Source organism: Dromiciops gliroides, chromosome 6 (genome assembly GCF_019393635.1).
Source record: "Dromiciops gliroides isolate mDroGli1 chromosome 6, mDroGli1.pri, whole genome shotgun sequence".
Taxonomy (NCBI): domain Eukaryota; kingdom Metazoa; phylum Chordata; class Mammalia; order Microbiotheria; family Microbiotheriidae; genus Dromiciops; species Dromiciops gliroides.
The window spans coordinates 258,271,645-258,291,145 of NC_057866.1; the positions used below are offsets into that span (position 1 = coordinate 258,271,645).

Sequence of the window (19,501 nt, forward strand, 5' to 3'; positions counted from 1 at the left end):
TTTCTGCTGAGCTCTCCCAGTCCACTATATAAAACCACTTATAAAAGCATATCATAGGCCTCAGACACTTAACACTTACTGGCTGTGTGATGCCGGGCAAGTCACTTAACCCCAATTGCCTCACAAAAAAAAAAAAAAAAAAAAAAGCGTATCGTAAATCAAATTTTAAGGGGTAACCTATAAAAAGTCACAATGATTAATTTTTTCCAGTATAAGGGAAATAAACACCTTGTCAGAAAGAGATTACAGGGGATTCTTATGCTAGTACTAGCTCCTCTGCCCACTGCCCAGTTCTGCATCACAATCCCAGGTCAGAGAGTAGTGGTTGCAGTTATGAGGGAGCAGAGGCCCCACCTGAGTTTGGACCAGAGTGCAAACCAGAAGAACAGTGAACCAGACCTCTCTTTGGATCATACCACTTTGGAAGCATCAAAAATCTACAAGTACCCAGATCAAGCAACAAAAGTTCAGGTTAGCCAACCCTTCCAGAAGCATGTAGAGTCCAACTCTAGCATAAAGTGTAAAGTCAAGAAATAGGATGGGAAAATGAGCAAATAACAGAAAAAGAATGTGACTATAAAAGCTACTATGGCGACAGGAAAGCACAAGAAAGCACAAGAAACCAAATCAGAAGTCAATAACCTGAAAACATCTACAAGCAAAACCTCAAAGAAAAATGCTGATTGGATACAAGCCCAACAAAAACTACTAGAAAAAGCTAAAAGTTTTTTTTTTAAGAGAAAAAAAAATTTTTAAATAAAATAAGAGAGGCAAAGAAAAAATTAAAAAGAAATGAGAGCAATGAAAGAAAATTATGGAAAGAAAATTAACAGCTTGGTAAAAGAGGCACAGAAAATGCCAAAGAAAATAACTCCTTAAAAATCAACATTCAACAAATGGCAAAAGAAGTACAAGACATTACTGAAGAAAACAATTCCTTAAAAATTGTTATCAGTCAAGTGGAACCTAATGAGACATCAAAAAAACCAAAAACCAAAAAAACTCAAAAGACTGGGGGGGCAGGAGGGGGGGGGAAATGAAGAATATGTTAAATATCTTACAAGAAAAACAAAGAACCTGAAAAATAGATTGTGGAGAGATAATTTAAGAATTACTAGATAACCTGAAAGCCATGATCAAAAAAGAGCCCAGACATCATATTTCAAAAAATTATATATGAAAACTGCTGGAGGGTTTATTGAAAGACACTAGTACACTAGTACTGGAGCTGTGAAGCAATACAATCACTTTGGAAGGAGATTTGGAATTCTGCAAATAAAATGACTAAAATGTCCATACCCTTTGACCCCAGAGATTTCCCTACTAAGTGTAAACCCCAAGGAGGTCATTGATAAGAAAGGCCCCACATACACTAAAATATTTATTGCCATACTTTTTGTGGTAGCAAAGATTGGAAACAAAGTAGTTCTGTATGGAGTGAGGAAGACCTAAACCAATTATGGCACATGAATGTAATTATTACTGTGGAATATCATCGTGCTGTAAGAAATGATGAATATGACAAATACAGAGAACCGCAGAAATATGTATGAGCTGATGCAGTCAAGGAAACACAACATAGTAACAGTAGCAATCTCACATGCAGAGTTGTTTTGTTTGGAAAATGCCAAAGGAGGTGACGTGAAAAGTGCTTTTCAAACTTTGAATAAGTAGCGTATAAATATTAGCTATTATTACTTCTTTAATTGAGAACTGTTCCCAATGCTTTGAATGATTGCACATGTATAATTGACATCATGTTGTTTGTCTCCTCAATGGATGGGGGAGGGACAGGAAGGAGGGAGAGAATTTGGAACTCAAATGTTTTTAAAAATTAATGCTGGGGCAGCAAAGTGGTGCAGTGGATAAAGTGCCGGCCCTGGATTCAGGAGGACCTAAGTTCAAATCCAGCCTCAGACACTTGACACTAGTTGTGTCAAGTCACTTAACCCCCATTGCCCCAGGGAAAAAAAAAAGGAAAAAGAAAAAAAAATGAATGCTAATAAATAAATTAAGCTGTTCCCAGATGACGATAAATGCTGCGAGTTGTCACTTGTTGAATTTACATAACCACATGTAGGAGAGAGAATGAGCACCCTAAAGACAATTATTACTTTGGAAGTTCTATGGGTGGGGGCAGCTAGGTGGCTCAGTGGATAGAGCACTGGCCCTGGAGTCAGGAGGACCTGAGTTCAAATCCAGCCTCAGACACTTGACACTTACAAGCTGTGTGACCTTGGGCAAGTCACTTAACCCTCATCGCCCAACCAAAAAACCAAAACAAAACAAAACAAAAAAAGAAGTTCTATGGGCACCATGCTGGGAATATTATTACAATACAGCATTTAGGAGATCACTAAAAGCTGTGACTCTTGAACTTTGACTCTTCAGCTCAGGGCAGAGAGGACTGAGCCAAACTGCCGAGTGTCCCCCAGTTGATTTGCCAGGGATAAGGGGAGGCTGCATCAGTTTAGAAGTGGAGAGAGTTTTTGCTCTTGGCTCCAGAACTATGAACTGAGGACTCTTTCTCACTGAGACCTTTGGTGCAGGATGAATGAGGGGCCCTCAAGGAGCAAACCCCAGCAAAGGGTCCAGATACCCCCATGCCCATCTTGACAGAAACGACAACTGCTCAAACACAGCAGCTGGAACACAAGTACTTTTCTAGAGAAGTTTGAGGTGTTACCAGCTCTTCTTCTCTTTTTCTAGGATGAGCGAATCAAGACGGATGCTAATCGAGAAATCCTTAGTCTCAGAGGTAGCCCAAGAAGTAAGCATAGAACCCAGGAGGTGAGAAGCCATACACTGGAGGCCTAAGGGTCACTCTCTTCTTGCAGCTTCCTGGTTACCCAAGTACAAAAGTCAGAGCATGAAGAACCAGGTGTTTCTCATCTAGGCTCAACACATATTTCTGACCAGGCTCACTTCAATGGAGAGTGTAGAGGCTAGGCAGCTATGCCCAAGTGAATCTTTGCTATGCATAGATGACCTACAAGTGGCTATCTGGGGCTTATTTTGCCTCACCCAGGACAAAGCCCCCTCTTCCAGTTGGAGATCCCATGTCTCATTCTCAAATTAAAGAGACATGATGCCTATGATCTCTATAGAGACCTGCCATAGGAGGCACTAAGCAGGGACAGGGGCACAGGTACCATAGTGGTGGGTAGAAACAAAAAAATCAGTCAGTGAGAATTATTAAGCACCTACTAGGCACAGTGCTAAGTACTGGGAATATAAGTACAAAGAACGAAAGGATCCTTATTCACAATGAGCTTACAAGCAAGTACACACAGAAAGAATGTCCAGTGAGACTTGAAAGATCAATTGTATAAGGTTTTTAAAGATAAACAGAAGAGTTCATATTTTATTCTGGAGGGGATTAACGAGAATAAGATTAATGAGATTGTCAAAAGGGTTGCTCTGAAGGGATTTATGGATCTGCTTGTTAAAGCATGGAGGACCCAGGTAAAAAATGGATAGTTGAGCACCGGCCCTGGATTCAGGAGTACCTGAGTTCAAATCTGGCCTCAGACACTTAACAATTACTAGCTGTGTGACCCTGGGCAAGTCACTTAACCCCAATTGTCTCACCAAAAAAAAAAAAAAAAAGATAGTTAACCCTATTGCTTATTAATGCAAAAACAACAAGAAACGAAAAACCAAGAAAATAAAGTAGTTGCTGGTGCTGCTCCTTTCTCCACCAAAGCCTTGTTACCTGGCCACGAATGAATACAGGCTCTGGATCAATATGGCTTGGCACAGGGATGGGGTCAAGGTCCTTAGGTGCATTTAACAACCATATCTCGACCTGGAGAACAATAACTATGGAATGGCTAATGGGAGAGTTCAGAATTTCCCATGGTTACCATATACTGATTCCCAAGTCATCATTCTCCTGAGAGGCTTTCAAAGCCAGAGATAAAGAAATTCAAAAGAGGGATACAGACATGCCACCATTCAAAGTCATTAAGCTACTTTGATGGGAGCCAGAGAGATGATGAAATCCACTCTTAGTTCCTGTGGTGGCTTCCTCCTACAGGAAAGAATTATTAGAATGACTACCCATAGACACCAAGGGGCCATCCCCGTGAATGCCATATTGAGTAAACCTCCTGGTGTGGGTGGAAAGGTCCAAATGGAAACTGTGAGAACTGTCTGCACCAAAGGGAGTGACCAGTTTGAAGCAGTCTCATCTCTTGAGAAAGGGGACAGAATAGTTGCCTTAAGTAAGAACACGGTGAAACCAAGTGTTCTCACCACAACTAATTCCCTATTTCTCTCTCTAGGCTAGTTGATTCACAAAACAAGGGTCTCTGGCATCTACACTGGGGACAAAGCAGTGACTCCCAGCACCTGACTCCCAGCCATGGTACACAGTGCAGAAAGGATCGTCTAGTCAGAGCCACGACGTCTCTGAACTGGCCAAAGCGTTTCAAAATCAGTGTCCTATAGAAGACCAATCGGGCTCAGTGTGAGGTGTTGATTATGCTTTCACAATGCTCCCTTGGAGTAAAGTCACCAGTGAGCTGCCCCAAGATGGCTAAGCAGGGCTATCAAAGGAAGGGATGCACATTTCAGTGCAGTGATGACATCTTTGTCACTAGAATGATCAGGAGGATGCAGCCCTCCATCACATGCGGACACAAGGGGAGAAAATGAACACAAAGAAGTGACAGGGTCCCACAGGCAAGTTCACTGCCAAGGTGCGAAACCCATTATGAGTGAGGTAACAGGGGATTCTGTAGAAAGGGAAGGGACCAGAGCTCTTGAACATTAAACAGAAATGAAACATTGGACAGTAGGCAAAGTTGGGCCTGCCAGAACCAGCTCTTTACGTGCATTTGTGGTTTTCACACCACCAAGAGAAGTGTCAGCATTAGGGAGTCTATCCTATCCCCTTCAGACACTGAAAGGCTGGATTAACAAACAGCTCTGTCTCAAACTAATAACCAATACCTTGGGGAAATTCAGAGCTCTTCCCTTCTCTTTGAAGGACATTACTAATTGAATTCACTCCCTGATCTTGGTCAGACCCCTCCCAACCTTATAAGGAATTTAATCTAAGGTGGAGAATCCTATTGTGTTCTACTCAAGCTTGGGTGGAGACCAATCTCTCTGGCTAGTTAGCTGAGGGTTGAGAGTGGTCTAAGAGTGAGCTGATGTCTCTCAGTCCCTCAATGAATTCTTCAGAACCCACTACCATGATTGTCTTTGGTCTAAGAGACAGCCAAAAGACCATCCTTTTATTAATAATGTGTTGGCCTTACTAATAAAATAAATTAATTACCCAGAAACTTGTCTATCAAACCTTTTTAATCATCATAAGACACAAAGCAGGGGCAGCTAGGTGGCGCAGTGGATAGAACACTGGCCCTGGATTCAGGAGGACCCGAGTTCAAATCCAGCCTCAGACACTTGACACTAACTAGCTGTGTGACCCTGGGCAAGTTACTTAACCATCATTGCCCCCCCCCCAAAAGAATAAATCCATAAGACACAAAGCATTGTAACTGCTGTTGCCATTAAACCTGAGAGCCAAGAAAAAGACACTCACTGCAAAGGCCACAACCTCATGCTGCACAACTGGTGAAAACTTTTTGACCTAATTCTTGACTGAATGAGTAACTACAGAAAGTGATCTTATCTACTGGCTCATGGACAGGGACCTGGCAGGTGCAACGTTGGTAGTTTAGATGAAGTCCACGGGGGGGGGGGGGGGGGGGGGGGGGGGGACGAAGCCTTTGGAAAATCAGTGACAAAAGCCTCATGTGATGGAGCTATTTTTGTGGGTCACAGATGCACATCACAAAGGTCCAGCCTTGTACTGATCAAGTGCATCAGGAGACAGCACTCACTAACAGAGCTGCTGGATCCCTCTTGAAGGCTGGACCCTTGTGATGATGTGACCTGTGACCTACCCAGACTATGGAGTTATATGGTCCATGAAAGGACGCTTCTTATTATCTAAAGACCACAATGACCACGGCCATACAAAGTGAAGGACGACATCCAGTCCTGAAAGGGTCTACCCACAAGTGCAGGCCAGTGGTGCTGCACAGAAAGCCAACTACCCAGGGCCCCCACTGCAATGACCATGACTGACACCTTCTCTGGGGAGGAGGCAGCTGATCCAGTCAAAACCACCGCAGCTGCAGGTATCACTTGGGCTATTACTGGGAAGACACTGCTTCCTTTTGGCACCCTGGCCCAAGAAATATGATTGATTACAATGAATAGTCAACACTACTACAGATTTAGTATAATTTTACGTTTTACGAAGCTCTTGTCTCAACAGTCCCATGATATGCAACAAACACCATTATCCCCTTTTTACAGATAAGGAAACTGAGGCTCAGGGAAGCTAAGGGACTAAAGTCCATGATCACACTGAGGCCTGTTGTGACACTGTGCTAGACACTAGAAGGGACAGAAAAGCATAAGATGACACACTACAATAAAAATTAAGACAGTAATCACAATACCTAGAACAACAAAACCCACAAAATAACCTTTTTACCTTATTGGGAGATTTCAGAGGCGAGATGGCTATTTTGTTTGGCGTCTGTGCTGTAGAAGTGAGAGTCGACCCTATGACGCCACTTTCAGATATTGTTATGGTCTTTGGGGGAGTCCCCGGAGCAGTCTGTGACAGAACCCTCCCTGCAAAGGAAAGGAAGAAGGTCAAATAGTAGTGTGAACCTTCCAAAAGTGTTCTGTAGTACATCCCCAGAGAGTTAACTATATTTGTATTATTTCATGCATCCTAACATGTAGAACCTGAGTGTGATGTATAATCAAAGAGAATGGGGGCAGGTAGGTGGCTCAGTGGATAAAGCACTGGTCCTGGATTCAGGAGTACCTGAGTTCAAATCCAGCCTCAGACACTTAACACTTACTAGCTGTGTGACCCTGGGCAAGTCACTCAACCCCAAACGCTTTACCAAAAAAACAAAAAAAGAGAGAGAGAATGAACTCAAATAGGTTATAATCAAACAAGTTAATGACTTATTCGTTGCACTGAACCCCAAATCTATATAACTGTGCTAGAACTAAAAACTTGAGACAGACATGCAAGGAAAGAATCGGGATGTGGGTATTCACAAAGCTGCCCAACAAAACATTCTATCCCTGAACTTTGACAGGTACTTTGTGAGCACACTGTAGACGGACAGAGAATTTCATCTGATGAATTCTTATTGTGATCACTGAAAAGAAGTGACCATTACATTTTTGGCATTTGTGAGGTTTGAGATCAATTTTGTATTAACGCTTTCAAATATGCTTTTCCTCAATAATATTAAAGTTTCCCAGTATATGGGATTGCCCCAATGTTTGCTTTTTAAATGTCTATTATGCCAATCTAACTGCATGCTCCTTTCTGTGCTAACACAACCATCTTTTCCAACTCCAAATGTATGATGCCATAATCTGGTGGGTTAGTTGCTTTTTGTAAAAAAAAGTTTCATCTTGTTTAATTCACAGATACGGAGATAAAGGTAAGGAGGAAGAAGAGGAAGAAGGAGAAAAAGGCACCTGACAACTTTTAAAATGCTCTTCCCCTGACAAAGCCAAAGTACACAGTCATTCCAAAAGTCATCTTCCTCTCCATTTTTTTACATGGCCCATGAATTGAAAAATAAAGATAAGCATTTTTTTCATGTTTTGACTTGAACATTTGGGTTGGGTTGTCGAAAGCTTAAGGACAAGAAGGTGGTGTGTCCAGTGGAAGATCACCCAAACAACAAAGGGCCCGAGAGCTGTGTTGTACAATGATCATTTGATGGAATGGGACATTTTTAGCCTGAAGAAGAAAAGGCTCAGGGAGGACATGATGGCTGTCCTCAAGTACTCCAAGGGCTGGCATGTGAAGGAGAGATGAAACATGTTTTATTGAGCCCCAGAAGGTAGAACAGGGACTTGGTGGAAGGAAGCTGCAAAGAGACCAATTTCAAATTGATGTCAGGAAGTTACCCAAAATTGGAATGGTCTGCCTCTACAGAGAGTGGGCCCTCCCTTGTCATTACTAATAACAACAACAATGACATCGATAGTAATGATATGTATATAATAACAGTAATAGTGATAACAATGTCTATGAAGAGCTTGACAAGGATGATCTCATTTGATTCCCCCTTAGGAGGGAGGTACTCTCATGATCCTCATATAATGAATGTATAGGAAACTAAGTCCAAGAGAGGCTCTGTGACTCCATAGCTAGGAAGGGTCTAAGGCAGGATCTGAATTCAGATCTTCTTCCCTTTCACACTCTATCCACTGGGCCACACAGGTGCTTCTTTGGACATCTTCAAGCAGAGACTAGAAAACCATTTGTCAGCCATGTCAGGCAAGGGCTAGACTAGAGGGCTACGGAGATGCTTTCCAACTCTCAAATTCTCTAATTTTTTCCATCTTAAGGCACTGAGTGTATGCAACAAGGTAATTCACATAGCAGTTTAATATGTTCCTGACATCTTTTTTATGACTTTTTTTTTGGTGAGGCAATTGGGGTTAAGTGACTTGCCCAGGGTCACACAGCTAGTAAGTGTTAAGTGTCTGAGGCCACATTTGAACTCAGGTCCTCCTGAATCCAGGGCCAGTGCTCTATCTACTCTGCCACCTAGCTGCCCCTTTTTTTATGACTTTTTAAAGCTGCCTAATAAGTTACCTTTACTGGTATTATCAGTTCAGCACTAAATTAAATCAGCACTGACATCTTGTCGATTACAAACTCAAGTATAAAGGATATACTTTAACAACCAAAGCAGGGAAAAGACTATTGGGAAATCAGAACTGCTGCTGCTGATTCTCAAGACTAGTTTGTTTCACTGCTGAGCACAAATGTAACATCTGCACTGCTAAAAGTAATCCTGTTACCAAAAGAAAAAAACAGAAACAAAACCCTCTTTACATCTTTATTTACAAAGAAGAGATTTTCAAGCTGATGGCACTTTCCTATTGAGCAACGCACAAAACAAACAATTTCTAGTCTACAAAACCACGGAGAGCTCAGTGGAGCACAATCTGAATTGTACAAAAATGGTAAACCTTCCCTGTAATTGTTATGTGATGAGCTGACAATAGGTTTGATGTAGAGTTTTTAGAGACATGAACTCTAAAGAAGGTGCAAATAAGATTAAGGAGAAAAAAGTAAACCAAAGTTTCATAACTTTTAACGGAAACACAATGCTCCAAAGTCCAAAGACATAACACTTATGTCAGTACATAAACATTATGCTCCAGCATCTCCAAGTGCAGGTCCATGATTTTTTCTTTTTAAATGTAGCTGACCTGGGACAGCTAGGGGGCGCAGTGGATAGAGCACCGGCCCTGGAGTTGAGAGGACCTGAGTTCAAATCCAGCCTCAGACACTTGACACTTACTAGCTGTGTGACCCTGGGCAAGTCACTTAACCCCAATTGCCTCAGTTAAAAAAAAAATGTAGCCAACCCTCTGGGGTGGTTATTTGTAATGTTTCATCTGTTTTTATCTGAGGAATCAAATTCCAATTTAGAAGACTAGGTAACAGGCTACTTTTGCACAGCTGAGCTATCCTCTTCTGATTTGGGGCATAGGTCTTTTACATACGTTGAATAGTCATAACTTCTTGAGAGCTAACTGAAGCTTATGTTGGTTGGCTTTCTTTTCTCACTGAATGTTCAAAGAGCAAGACACTTAGGAATGCAAATTAGTTTCCTGTAAATCTATACAAAGGTAAAAATGTAGCTTAAGAAACAATAAATAAATACAACCTGCGATGACTGGTGATACTTGAGTTGTCTGTCCTGTAACTGCTTTACTATTAATTGGTTTTGCAAAGATTAACTTGGTGATCACTGGACCAGAAGTCGGTGTTCTCGTCTTCTTAGCAATCTGAAATGTATAAACAACTTTGTCGATAGCTACAAAGTACTCATTTACTTAGAATTAAGACAGATCTAGCAAACAACAGCAATCATTTATTTAGCAAAACCCACAAATGTTAAAAAAGGAAAAAAAAGAATTTAATAAATTTCAATCACTAAAATATTCACTCTTAAAAACTCCACAACTACAAAAACTGCATAGCTCTTTACATTGTACTCTATAATGGTCTTTAAAATTTCTGGAATATGAATTTATGATCAATCCCAAGCAAAACAACAGCATATTGGGGCGGCTAGGTGGCGCAGTGGATAGAGCACCGGCCCTGGAGTCAGGAGGACCTGAGTTCAGATCCGGCCTCAGACACTTGACTTACTAGCTGTGTGACCCTGGGCAAGTCACTTAACCCCCATTGTCCAGCAAAAAAAACCCAAAAAAACAAAAAAACAACAACAGCATATTTAATAAAAAAGTAAAATACCATTTGGCTTTCTTTTCCCAAAACATGAAGTGAAATTCTAAAAGGAGAAAGTAAGATGAACCATGAGTCACTTTACAGAGTTAATCTAATGCCATTACTCTTGAAAATGCTCTTTTCAGTCAATAGTAAGGTCACTTTTAAATAACTATTCAGGCCTCCATAAGTATAATACAAATACACATTAAGGAATCATTTTAATTAAAAGAAACCTCTTCCTATAATAGAGTAGATAAGTACAGTTAACTGGAAAAAATAAAGTTTTATAAACAGCAATTCCTAAGAGTCCATTCTGAAAGAAATGACCAGGTACTAAAGGCTGCTTGGTTCAAATTAACATACAGCTCCCTAATACCTTAGAGATTTAAATATTTTCAAGTTGAACAAATACTTTCCTAAAAATCAGGAATCAAGATTTTATAATAATGATAAGTGTTATATAGATACATGTGTGTATATATACATATATGTATGTGTATATGTATACACATATATACACACATATGTGCTGGATCATGAAATAATACTTTAGCCACATTACCTATTTATCCTCCCAATAATCCTATTATAGCCCCATTTTTATGGATGAGGAAAGAAAGTTAAAGAAGTTAAGTGACTTGGCCAAGGTCACACAGTTAGTTAATAATAGAGATATGGTACGGACCTGTCTTCTGCCTCTGAATCTAGTACTCTCTGCTTAACATCACACTGCCTCAAAGTATATTATAACAAATATTACTAACCTGAATGTGAACAATACGCCAGACACAATACAGAGCAATATGATTTCTTGCTTTGGGGGCTCAAATTCCAAACTGAATTATTTCAATGAAACATATTTACTTTGCAATATGAATGCAAAGTCTTATGGGGGGAAGGAGACAGAATACTTTGGGAAAACAGAAAATGTAGCACGAAGTATAACAATGTGTCTGATACAATGAACAATTTGAGGATCCTTAACTGGATTTAAACAAATTAGCACATCCCCAAGTGAATGCTCAGTTAATATTATAGATGAGAAGTGAAAAGTAGCTTTCATTTGCCATTAAACATGTAAAATTTCAAAATTGGTAAGAATTTTACTGGTCTACTGAATATCAACAGATTTCAGGTATGAAAAAGGTATCATATACCTTAGTTCTTAAAAAGTTAATACTAAACAAATTGCCTTTTTTTATATATAAGTAATACTTAGATCTTCATGATATCTTCCATAACTATGACCTATTTATAGTGTTTGTTGACACAGATAACTTTCAAATCAGGAAAGTTTTAAAAAATTAAACCATTACACCTCCTCCTCATCAGAGAGGTGCAGAGACAACAAAGGCAGACTGCTGAATCCACATACTATTAGACAGTCACAATATTGGGTGTTTCTGTTTTTCTTTGATAACAAAAGTGTTCAATTATTAGGAAAGAGTAAGGTATTTCCAGAAATTACCTTCATGTAAAAAAAAGAAAAAGCATCAATAAAATTTAGTTTAAACAAACAAGCTGTTCCCCAAATTTTAAAAGTTCACGGACAAAATGGAAAGTCTCATCTTTTCCCTATGTTTAAGGCTTTTAAGCCAAAGACCTCCAGTTTGGGCTCTCCTATAAACGGGAAAAAAAGGCTGCTCTAACTAGACTATAATTACATTTGAAATTGAGCACTACCAAAGCATAAAGGATAATTTTAAAGCGTATTTAATCAGAAAAATGAAACAAAACAAAGTACCAACAAGAAAATCTGCAGTAGTAGCCAAATCAGAAACAGTGTTCACAGCTCTGGGTCCAGTAGAGCGCATAACACTAACCTTCCAGCTGGAAAAGAGGTTCTTACAAGAAGAGGGGGGCAAAGAGATCATGAGAGATTCACATGAGATCATGAAAACCACAAAGTGCTACATAAACATCTGTTATTATTAATAATAAATAAAAGAGAACAATTAATGTGCTATTTTGGCATCTTGAAAAGAGAAGTTTTATTGATCTGGTACCTTCAGTAAACATGATATTCTGGATGAAAAAACCTGACAGGTAACTGAAGAAAACCCCTTGAAGCACCAAAACTATTTCAGTAATTTATTTTTTGGAGATTGCTCAAACATTTGTTTAATGGTTTAAAAAAAAAGTCTACTATAAATTTCCCTGCCTTCATAAAATTTTTTTTAAACTAGTCTAGACCAATGAATCATTAATGTAAGTAACTCCAAATGAGTCAACTCCCTCTCCCAGTGAAATTCTCAAGAGAGCTGTCTGGGGTTCTAAGCCAATAAGCAGCCTGCCCAAGATCGTATCATCAATCTGTGTCAGAGGAAGAACTTGAACTCAGGTCTTCTTGGGCTCCAGGAAGCTCAGATGGGATGGGATTGAGGGCACAAGGAGAGAGGGTCTACTCTTAATGAAAAGGGTAACTTTTTCCTCAGAGACTGGAACAAAGAAGGGGAATCGAGGGCCTCAGTTTCCTCACCCATAAAATACAATAATGCCTGTGGTAGCTACAACTTAGGGTTTGGTGAGAACCGAATGAAACAAGTTCTTGTAAAGCACTCTGAAAATTTAAGGTGCTCTGCAGACGTACAGGTCACTCTCTACTTGCTATCCCATTCTGCCAGAGTGACTGTCTGTATTTAATTTTTTCTTAAAGATAATCCCAGTGATTCCGGTGCCACCATTACCTCACAGGTCCTGAGGTATTGCCTGGAGGACCGCTGACCTCTGAGTGACTCCAGACAGCTCTGATCGGACTACATCTTCTGTTCTGTGCCGTGGAGAGACTGCAGCTAGGTGTCTGTGTGACTGCACCTCTCAAGTGTCACATTCCACAACCAATTCTCTCAGAGGCTTCAATCATACTTCCCCTGCTCCCTAGACCACTAACCAAGAGCTGTTGGCCTTCTGCTCTTTCTATCCTAGAAAACAGCCTTAGGTTGGTAGGGGAAACCAGATGACTAGGAACTATGTGGAATGGTCAATATTCTGTAGGCCTGGAAAAGGAAAGGGGTAAAACAAAATGCATGGGGCAGCTAAGTGATACAGGGTTAGAACACCTGAGTTCAAATCTTGCCTCAGACACTTACTAGCTGTAGAGTCACTAAACCTCTCTTAGCCTCAGTTTCCTCATCTGAAAAATGGGGATAATAGTACCAACCTCACAAGGTTCCTGTGAGGATCAAATGAGATAATTTTCATAAAACACTTTGCAAATCTTAAAAACACTGCATAAATATGAGCTTTGATCATGATTATTGTGATCAGTATTTTCCAGGTCTAAATGTTTTGGCTTACCTCCAGGTTTGGAAGTTTCCTTATGAATGTTAACAGATGTAGAGTAAATGGGAACTATAGTAGTATTTTAAAGAAAAAAGACAAGAAGACGACCTTAGAGTGATTCAAGAGAACAAGGTGCTAGTGACAAAACACCACCCAAAAGAACCATATTCCCTATCAACTTAGCCAAGCCACCTTTCCTTGTTGCCTCATATTCAGCTTCCATTTCCCATCCCCACATGGAAGACTAAATCTGAGAGGGCCGTTGGTAGTCATGGCTTTGGGGATGGTTGAGAGGAGGCTGAGGGTAACCAGGAAATAACAAAAAGTAGGACGATGAGACCAAAGCAGTGGTAGGGGTGGCTTTGCAAAAAGAAAGGTTACGGAGAACAAGCAAGGTCTTTACTGAGAACAAAGTCTTGAGAGAGATGAAGGTTAACCTCATGTAGGTTACCTTTCATCTCAGTGTCCCCCCCATGACAGCAAAAAAGGTGCAGCGATTGTGGATCTCCAAAGCTAAGGTTCACAGGGATCCGTACTTAAGGAACAGAGATCTGGTGATCTCTAGTACTGAAGACTATTTGCTTGAATATAAAATGTTGTTCCATTCCTGCAAAGCTATCTTTGGTAAGTGGTTAATGTTTCTTCTCATACATAAAAAATTTCCACTGAAAACACATATTTAAATATGCAAAATTAAATTCAACCAAAACAGCTCTTTGGCTAATTTACATGCTGAAAATCTTCCTATATGATAGTTAACATTATTTTCATGTATACACTAAAAGCAACATTCAAAAGTTATTTGTTAAGAATCTGTATACAAACATACCTACAAACTGATTGATGTTTCACAAACGTGCATTTTTAATAGATAAGCTTTTTTTTTTTTACCTGCACTGTTTTTAATTGCTGAGTCTGTAACACAGAAGGCTGAGCTGTAGTATTAATCAGTTGACTTCCTGGTGTCAGTGCTGAAACACCAATGACAGGTTTCATCTCTGGCCTTCCTCCAATAGTAACTACTTTGATTTGCTGAGATTGTACTTTTGAGTCTCCAGACTGTGTCTGAGATGTGGCTTTCTGAGTCTGGGGTAGCTGGTTATTGGGTAGTGCTAAAACAATCGGTGGGCCGGACTTGCCCAAAGTTGTCACAATTAACTTCTGTCCATCTGGTTTAATTGTTTGATTGCCAAGTTTAAAATCAGATATCTGAGATCCTCTGTTTAAAATAATCTGATTGGCTGATATAGTCACAGGTGTCTGGGCACCAAGTTTTTGAAGGCCACTTGGAAAGGCTGTTTTTACAGTATTCAAATCTGTTTTTGTAACTATGGTATTGCCAACAACTTTGTTAGTGTGGTTACCAGACACTGTGACTGGTTCTGTGGTAATAGACATGGCCGTGGTTGCAGATTCGCTGGATGAATTTATGCTGACAATTTCCTGCAGGTCCGTTTCCATGGGAATTGAATCTCCCATTGGGGATGAAACAATAACAGCCTCGATACTATCATCTTCCACTAAAGTTATGCCCGTGTCCATGATCTCCTCTGGAAGTAGGCTGTTCACCTCAGCTGACACCACCTCCATGATAGTTCTTCCACTTGGAAGCTGACAATCAGGTACTACAATGAAAACGAGAGAGAGAAAATCAGCTAAAAGAAGCAACTGAGCTCCAATACAAAAAGTATTTGGCAAGGAAACTCTATACCAAAGGGAAAATTCTCTGCCAGTGTAACTGAGGATTGCAGACCAACTTGCCTTCTATGAAGGGTAAAGCTCTGAGACCCAGCAGTATTGACTGCTGGGAAATGTAGCTCCTAGCCAGAGTCAATGTTCTCCCTTCCTTCCCAGTTGGGGCAGGACAAAGCACTGAGCTGGAGATTCAAGGTAGACTTGGAAAGGGATAAGCAGCACATTGGCAGTTGAAGAAAGTGAAGTCCATGAAAGTGTGATGTTAGAGAATTCAGAGACTGGGAGATAATAGTCACAGCCTCTGCTTGATAGCAAAAACTATGAGGACAGCTACAGTCTACTGTCAATTCACGAAATTCACAGGACAGTGAAGTTTTAGCCCTCCTCCCTTTCCCTCCATGCATGCCTTCGAGTGACATGAATTTCCTGCATGATTTATCTATTTCTGAAACTATTCTTAACTCTTGAGGAATTAATTAAAAGGGGGAAAAAAGGAAACAAAGAAAAAGAACCATGATCAGTCTGTAACTACTAGGTAATTCATGTCTAAAATAGCAAAGATTACATCCTGGCAACACTGAGTTGGAAGTGGGAGAGAAACTTATGGTTTCGATTTTATTAATAACTTTGACAACTTCCTAGGTAGCAGAAAGTGAATCATGTGACTTGAGTCCATCTGTCCTAGGCTTTGGGGTCATAAATGCAGACCCAGAGGATACAGCAGTCTTAGCAAAAGGCAGGATTCTTTTCTCAGAACTCTGCAAGCAGATTAGTGGTCATTTTTAATCAATTTTTTTGTTATTCTGAAGTTAACAAACACCAATTAAAATGTGCATTTCCATATGTAAAGTAGAGCAGAAAACAGGGACGGTGTATAACACTGTGATAAAATAATGTTGTTTCTGTCGGTGATGTCCACCTGCTAATAGGAGAGTGTCCCCTTTAGCCTTTGTCAATGCAATGTTCAAATTTCTTTTCTCTCTTTTCATTTCCTTTACTTTGTTAGTCATAAGTATCTAATGTTATTGCTCCATTAAGGAAACAAATGTTTCTTAAGGAAGCACAGGGGGAAATGTGATAAAATAATGGAATTTGGCAGATGCCCAGGGGCCCCACCTGATTGATTTAGTATTGTTTGAATTGGGTGAGAATGAGAAACTGACTAAGCACCTACTTAAGGGTGATTAGTTTGTAACCACACCTGGCTAGCCCTTAAGAAGGTATGGTTCTCAGAAGCCAAGGACTTTGAACTCAACTGGAGACCACCTTCAAGTCCAGTGAACCAATGGATTTGGATGACGCCTGCCAATCAGCTTGAAGCAGTGGGTAAGGACCGCCTCTGCTCCAGACCTATAAAAAGCTTCCACTCTCGATTTGTAGGAGCAATTTGTGGTTGAAGCAGGCTCGTGGGGGAGGACTTGAGGAAGAACCAGACCAGGCTGGAACTCTAGGCTAGATAGGCCTTCTCTTAACTTTCTGAACTTCACGTGAATACCTGTATGTTTTAACAAATGCTTAATGCCCAAAGACTGGTGCTAAAGCTTCTAATTTAAGGCGACCACACCTTAGATTTTTTAGACAACACATTTAGATTTTAAACATCACAACACCATGAATTTCTCTTCTGCACCAGCTACTTTTAAGCTGTCTAGCAATTCCTTTTATCCTCTTCTCTGCAGTTCTGTAAATGCCTCAATGACACTTTTTTCTTTCTTTATGAAAACCCTATTGCTAATCTTCTTCCCAAACTGAAACCAGATAAAACAAAATCCTTGGAACAAATAAATAAAGTTGAACAAATTTCCACCTTAACCATGTATGAAATTTTATGTTTCCTTCTGCACTGTGAGTTGAACACCTCTTTATCATCAGTTCTCGAATCATGAATGGTTATTACTTTGATCAGAGTTCTTAAGTCTTTCAGAGGTGTTTTTCTTTATCATGTTGTTTAATAAAACATTCTCCTGGTTCTGCTTACTTCACTGCATCAGTTCACAACTCTTCTAGGTCTCTCCAAAATCACCTCATTTCATCATTTCTTACAATGCAATAAATATTCTATTACATTCATACACCATAACTTAGTCAATTATTCCCCAACTGATGGACACCGACTTTGTTTCTAGTCCTTTGCCACAACAAAAAGTACTGCTATAAATATTTTTACACGTAGAGGTCTTTTCCCTTTTTCTTTCGATTTCTATAGATATAAGCAAAGATTATTATGCAGTTTAATGACTTTTGAGGCATAATTCCAAAATCCTTTCCAAAATGGCTAAACCAACTCACAGTTTTACTAAGAGTGTGTTAATGTGTCCTGTGAGCAGAATTCACGCCTTTCATTGTTCTTTATTTTTGAAGTTGGTCTTTCCCTTGGACCTGGTGAGGGTTATAGCACTCTACACACCTTAAAGTATGCTTTTTCTTTCATTGTTTTTTGCACCTTAGTCTTATTGTTTCTTGATGTAAACATATCTAGTATATGACAAGTCATCTCATCTTCTCTCAGGAACATCTTGTATTTTTCACAGATGCTGATGAATCATTATATAAATGCATGAATTTAAATGATTTAAGAATGAAGGAGTTGGGGCAGCCAGATGGCACAGTGGATAGAGCACCAGCCCTGGATTCAGGAAGACTTGAGTTCAAATCTGGCCTCAGACACTTAACACTTACTAGCTGTGTGACCCTGGGCAAGTCACTTAACCCTCACTGCCTCACGAAAAAAAAAAGGAACGAAGGAGTTATCTATTCAATATAACTGAAAAATATTATCCCATATGACCACATTGATAACATGTGCATTTCCATATGGATATTAAAGAAGTTAGCAGAATAATCATAATACTAAACTATGCTGCCTCACTGCATCTCGCCTACTTCTCTAGCCCAGTCTACCCAATCACTGTCCTAGGTCTGTGCTCTCTTAATTGGTAGTTCACCATAACTAGCTGGCCCCAGACCAACCACAGTTCATTCCATCCCCTTTCTACCTTTTGCTATGGGAATAGAAATCAAATTAACACAATCCCTCCTGAAGAGAAATTGTCAACATTTGCCCTCTGATTCCACCTACCATCCCAGAAACATATCAAGCCAAAAGACCTTTCCTTGGCCATTGCTACCTCCTGTGTGGTGTGTGTGTGTGTGTGTGTGTGTGTATGTGTGTTGTCTTCTCCTATCAGAATATAAGCTCTTTAAGGGCGGCCTATGTAGTTTTGGTGTCAGTATTCCCCAGTATAGTTCCTGGTACATGGTACGTGTTTAATAAATAGTTGTTCATTCACTCATCAACAGGCCAATGAAATCGGGCTGAAGACAGAGTTTGGTTATCGTGCCATATCCAGGAAACCTTTGTTCTACAGTCACGTTTCATCTACACGTCCAGTCAGCCATCGTAGACAACTGGGATGAGAAATCTCCAAGACTCAGGGCAAAGCAAGTACACAGGCCTACACTCCTTGTCGTTCTGGGCCTGTTTTAGCCAAAGGCCACTGAAAGCGAGCGATTAGTAACATCACCTTAAAAGTCTCAGGAGAAGCTATATTCACAATGACACACTTCCAACCAGACCACTCACCCTGCTTTGCAGTAAAACCTAGAACCAACTGGGACAACTTCTGGTTCCCTCAAATTGCTGCCACCCACTCCTCCAGTCACCTGAGAGAGGCTTTGTTTGTGGTGTTAGCCTGAAAGCTCTTTGGGGAGGAGACAGTATTTCGATTTTGTCTTGGTAGACTCAACTCTTAACACAAGGCCTCACGCAAGATGGGAGTTTTAACAAAGGTTTGGGGACTGACTAGTTTATTTCCATGAATAAAAGGTTTTTCCCCTGACAGGATATAGAATCCTAGAGAACAGGGACCATTTGATTTTGGTCTTTGTAGCTTCAGGGCCTGGTGCCTCATAAATGTTTTCTGATTAAGGGAAATAACAATGACATCATTATTCAGAAAGAACTATAATTGTTATCACTAACAAAGTTTCACTAACGAAGATAAACATTGGGAAAACATGATTTTGTCCCTGTAGAATACCTGAAACAAAGGTGAAATAATATGTAGACTAAAAAGGCTTAGTTTGGAAATGTCAGAAAAGCAAAACACTATCCCATTTCTGTAGTTTTCCTTGGATTAAGTTTTCTTAAGACTAAATGATCGTGGGCAGCTAGGTGGCACAGTGGATAAAGCACTGGCCCTGGAT

The 19,501-nt window shown here is 40.0% G+C and overlaps 1 protein-coding gene across 3 annotated transcripts in view; it reads right to left on the reverse strand.

Moving 5' to 3' along the window:
• LIN54 (lin-54 DREAM MuvB core complex component) overlaps positions 1-19,501 on the reverse strand; it is a 73,757-nt gene that overhangs the window by 37,946 nt on the left and 16,310 nt on the right. For all 3 annotated transcript variants that reach the window (XM_043972537.1, XM_043972538.1, XM_043972539.1), the window contains exons 2-4: positions 14,492-15,225; positions 9,750-9,870; positions 6,518-6,660 (exon numbers count right to left, since the gene is read on the reverse strand). In XM_043972537.1, the coding sequence (XP_043828472.1) occupies positions 6,518-6,660; positions 9,750-9,870; positions 14,492-15,190 (963 nt within the window). In that variant the 5' untranslated portion in view covers positions 15,191-15,225. The remainder of the gene's footprint in view (positions 1-6,517; positions 6,661-9,749; positions 9,871-14,491; positions 15,226-19,501) is intronic.